At 56.0% G+C, this 4,537-nt stretch overlaps 1 protein-coding gene across 2 annotated transcripts; it reads right to left on the bottom strand.

Annotated features, from left to right (window-relative positions):
* Positions 1-2,376: 2,376 nt before the first annotated feature.
* On the bottom strand, positions 2,377-4,252 carry ANKRD9 (ankyrin repeat domain 9). 2 transcript variants are annotated; one of them, XM_064714022.1, is made up of 2 exons: positions 4,096-4,252; positions 2,377-3,611 (listed from the first exon to the last, which is right to left on the bottom strand). In XM_064714022.1, exons 1-2 carry the CDS (start codon positions 4,250-4,252, stop codon positions 2,686-2,688), a joined length of 1,083 nt encoding a protein of 360 aa, XP_064570092.1. In that variant the 3' UTR covers positions 2,377-2,685. The 2 variants fall into 2 exon arrangements, with proteins under 2 accessions (XP_064570092.1, XP_064570091.1); XM_064714021.1 differs by having other exon boundaries at positions 4,065-4,190.
* Positions 4,253-4,537: the final 285 nt, after the last annotated feature.

The raw sequence follows: 4,537 nt of genomic DNA, 5'->3' as shown, positions 1-4,537 counted from the left end.
GTCAGTGATGATGCAGCTGGCACTTCTTGGTATTTTTGTTGGTAGCCTTCTCCAAGAGATGGAAAACTGAATGGGCTGTGGAGCCTGCACTCCACTGTGCCCTAAAGGTGGCAGAAGACAGAGATGTGCTGGTAGGTCAGTCTGAGGAAAGATGATGCTGCTATTGCTTGGTCTATAAACAAAAGACTTCTGTTTCCTATGCCAAAAAGCCCCAGCCTTTTTTGCAAGCTGTGACTCTGAAAAACAAGCCTGGACCCAGCTGGGTGAGTGATCCATGTGCTCACTGGTTGTTTTGCCCCCAGTTCCTCTCCAGATGAAGCATGACAGACCCCACTGAGCCACACACAGCCAGGGCTGGTGGGGACCCTGGGCAGAGCCCCCCCAGCGTGGGCTCAGCCCCAGGTGTGATCCTGCCCCAGAATAACAGGAAGGGCACAGCAGGCAGCTGGCTCTGCACCCATCCCAGCAGGCTGAGGGGATCAGTTCTGTTTGTTGAAGTTAATTACCAGAGTGGTGGGAGGGCTCCAGGGAGTCACAGGACAGCCTTTGCATTGGTGTTTTGTCAAAGGGCTCATCTGAAGGTGTGGGATATCCTGCCCAGCCTGTTGTGCTGTTCCAGGGTGTAATTGCCCTCACAGCTTGGGAGCAGGAGCGTTTTCCAGTTCAACCAACCAACCAACTCCCCCCTACTGCTGAATCTCGTTATGTCTTTGTCAGCAGAGCTGATAAACATTCTGTCCCACCCCCTGCTCTGTCTCTTCCCCCACCTCACCTTGGAAACTTTGCCATGTGCAAGTTGGACCTGACTCCTTTACTACTTGTCTGTTTGGAAAGATGTTTCCACACCATTGTTACAGAAGCAACAATGAAGAGTGTAGCAACATAATTTTTTTTTTTAAGTGGCTAGGTTTGGAAGATTAGGATTAATTCTCTGATTTCTGTATTTTGATAACAAACAAAGAAGGCTGAAGAGAACAGTTAGAATTTTTCCATGTTTTCCAGCAAGGGATTTGAATTTCCCATGGTAATAGGTTTGAGCTATCAGCTTCGTTTCTTAGGAAAAAGGAACATTTTCTCTTCTAGGAAACATTTTCAGTGCTATCAGGCTAAGAATAGCAATCTTCTTTCTGTTTCTTCTCCATTTTCAGAAGCATGGCTTATCTTTTACTGTGCACGCAGTATGGAGATTATTTTAGATTAAATACCACTTTGTTCTGCTGAAACGTGAACAGCTTACAGTGCCTAATTCTGTGGCTTTTTTGTTCCTTAACCAAAATTAATTAATGAATAAAGAAATTTGTGCCTTGACCATAGCTCTTCTCTCCTAAGCACACCAATTCCTTGATGACCCTGGAGTGAACAGCAGTCCTGAAATAGTTCAAGTGGCAAACAGCTCCCTGGTTATGAATTTAAGCCTTGAAACAAAACCCTCCAGTTTCAATGACAACTTCCAAGAACAGAGCCAAGGCTCAGTGCTGTGTCCTAGGAGATCACTATCACTGCAGGGCTGATGGAGCCAGCACAGCTCCCTGCAGAGCACACAGGGACAGTCATAGAATGCTGAAGAGTAAAGGCTGCAGGGCAAGGAACTGAAGCTGTACCCTTTGCTTGGTAGAAAGTGTTGGAAGCAGGACATTACCCCTAAAGGGCTTTTTGATGTGAGGATGTGGTTTCTACCTTGGATCATCTCAGAAGGGATAGCTGGGGAAAGTTTGGATATCTAAGCTACTCCTCTGGCACCCAGAATGAACACCAAGTCATGGTGCTCTCAGCTGAACCTGAGCCATCACACACTTATGGGAGTGGCAGTGGAGTGGCCAGAATCCATAGAAAAAGCCATGGTCTAGGATCCTGGGCCATTGTCACATCTCCTTACATCCCCTGGGAACAGCAGGCTGCCCCTCCTGCCCTGTGCTACCTCCTCACCCTGCAGCAATCACACAGAGGGGCTGCAGGGGCCAGCCTGGCCAGGGCAGGTACATTTCTGGCCACAGCAACACGTGTGCTCCATTTCTCTCTGCCTGACAACAAACACCTTGGCCCCTCCAAGGAGAACAGAGACAACTTTACAAGGAAGCCAACTGTTATTTATGCATATTTTAAAATACATTTTGTTCACATGCACATCCTTGGCAGCCTTGTTTAGGGAAGTTGTAACAGTATCTGGCTTCTCTTTGGTCTTGTGTACAAGACGAGGAAGTTTTCATCTGTGCCTTTAAAAAACCCAGCATCTCTGCCAAGATGTATTAGGAGAGCTGTAAAAAAAGGAGTCATCCTGTTCCAGGACAAGGCTTATGTAACAGGGAAATCCTAACAAAAAGATACTCCCCCACCCTGCACACCCTTTTCCAAGGCACATGCCACTCCAGGGTTTTCAGTTGCTTGTTTTGTATTTTGATCACATCTGCCACCGGTTTATTTGGATGTATTTACAAATATGTTCTTCCCCAAACCCTCATTTGTACATGCCATAGAACATCTTTATAAAATGCAGCATGGCCCTCACCTCACCACAAGGATCTTTAAATAAAATATATTTTAAAGTGCCAGATACAATTCTTTTAAAAAATACTGTTCTCAGTAAAACAGATACTTGGCCACTGCATTAGCAGCTTTGTATAATGATACATTTTTAGCACAAGTCTATTTCTGTCAGGTGAGCAGGAGGCTCTCATAACCACCCCTCTAGCTCTCCAGTTTCAAGTCCAAAGGCTTTAGAAAATGAGGCAGAGGCAGATTATCCAGAGCCTCTGGGAAGTGCTCAGGTGCAATGGTCCTGATCAAGACACGCATGGCTCCGACAAACAGCGACGGGGGAGCTAAGCCCACCAGGCACTGGAACCTGCTCTCTCCCAGGAGGTCCTGCCACTGCCGCCGGTTGTCCAACAGTTGCTGTTTCATTGCAAACTCGAGGTCCTGAGGCACGAAGAAGAAGAGGCAGTCGAGGCAGAGGAGCTTGGCACGCATGTTGGCGGCGGGCATGTGGGAGATCTGCTGCAGCAGGGTGTCCAGGGGGGTGTTCCCGGCGCTGTCCCGCAGGCAGGGCGCCGCGCCGTGCCCCAGCAGCAGCAGCAGGCACTCGGGCCGCACCAGTTCGCAGGCCATGTGCAGCGCTGTCTTGCCGCCCTCCACGCGGCTGCAGCCCTGCCGGTCCAGGTGGGCAGCTCTGTCCGCCGGGGGCAAGGTCTGGATGGCCTTGAGGATTCGGAAGAGCACCCGGACGCGGTTGTAGCGCACGGCCATGGCCAGGTGCGGGGCCGACTGGCAGCAGCTGAAGCTCTGGCTGGGCACGGCCAGGGCGCTCTGGGGGAACTTAGTGAGCAGGTGCCGGGCGTAGGGCTGGTGGTCGTGCACCAGCGCGTAGAGCAGCGCCTCCGAGGGCGAGTACACGCTCACCTTGCCCCCGTCCTCCCAGTGGAACACCTCCATGGTCCGCATGTCCTCCAGGAACCAGACGGGCAGCAGGTCCCGCACCGCCTGGTAGAAGGCGAAGGAGGATTTCTTGCACTGCTTCTGGGACTGGGCGCCGCAGCCGCCGACCCAGCGGACGCTCCAGGGCATGGCGTGCGGCCGGGCTCCGCCGGGGGCTGCCTCCCACCATCGGCCCGGACCTGCGGGAGCGGACGGGCGGTCAGTGCCGGGCGGCCGGGGCTCCCCGCGCTGCTTCCGGGGCTCGCCGGCTTGGCCCGCCCGCCTCCCCGCCGGTGCAGGGGACAGCGAGCCGGCGCGACACCCCGGTGCAGAAGACACCCGGAGCACGGCATCGCCATCCCTCCCTCCCTCCCTCCGTCCGTCCGTCCCTGCTCCCGCTGCACGGGACACCCGTGTCCCCCGTACAAGGAAATGGCCTCTCCTCAGCGCACAGGACGCCCATGTCCCTGGCGCACGGGAACCCGGTACGGGGAAACGGCCTCCCCGCGGTGCACTGGACACCCTCATTCCCGTGCACGGAGACCCGCTACAAGGGAACGGCCTGCCGGCAGTGCACAGGACGCCCATATCCCTGGCGAGCAGGGCTCGGTACATGGGAACGGCCTGTCTCCCTGCCCCCGTTCCCGGCTCACCTCCCCGCCGGTCCCGCGGTGCCGCCCGTGCCGTGTCCGCCGCAGTGGAGGGGCGGGAGGCGGGAGCGCCGCGCGCCGCCGCGGGGCCCTTTTATGGCCCCCCCGCCCGGGCGGTGAAGGTCGGTCAGGACCGGGGAACTGTCCGGCCAACGCCGATTGGCCGCCGCCCCGGCGCCCCGGCCGCCCATTGGCTGCGCCGGGGAGGACGGGGCCCGGCGCCGGCGCGTGCGTCACGGGAGGCAAAGTTCCAAGAAACTTGGCTGAGGGCTCGGAGTCCCGCGGGGGCGGGGCGGGAATGCCGCGGGGCGGGGGCCGCGGGCAGCGGGGTCCCAGGGGTAGGAACCGGGGCTTCCAGGAGCGGGAGGGCACAGGGACATGGGGTTCCTGAAGTACGGGCGTGTGGGGTCCCAGGGGCGTAGGGATCGCGGTTCCCGGGGGTATGAGGTCCCAAAGGGATGGAGTCCAGGTACATG

Source organism: Zonotrichia leucophrys, chromosome 5 (genome assembly GCF_028769735.1).
Source record: "Zonotrichia leucophrys gambelii isolate GWCS_2022_RI chromosome 5, RI_Zleu_2.0, whole genome shotgun sequence".
NCBI lineage: Eukaryota > Metazoa > Chordata > Aves > Passeriformes > Passerellidae > Zonotrichia > Zonotrichia leucophrys.
This window is presented reverse-complemented; position numbering and strand designations above follow the sequence as displayed.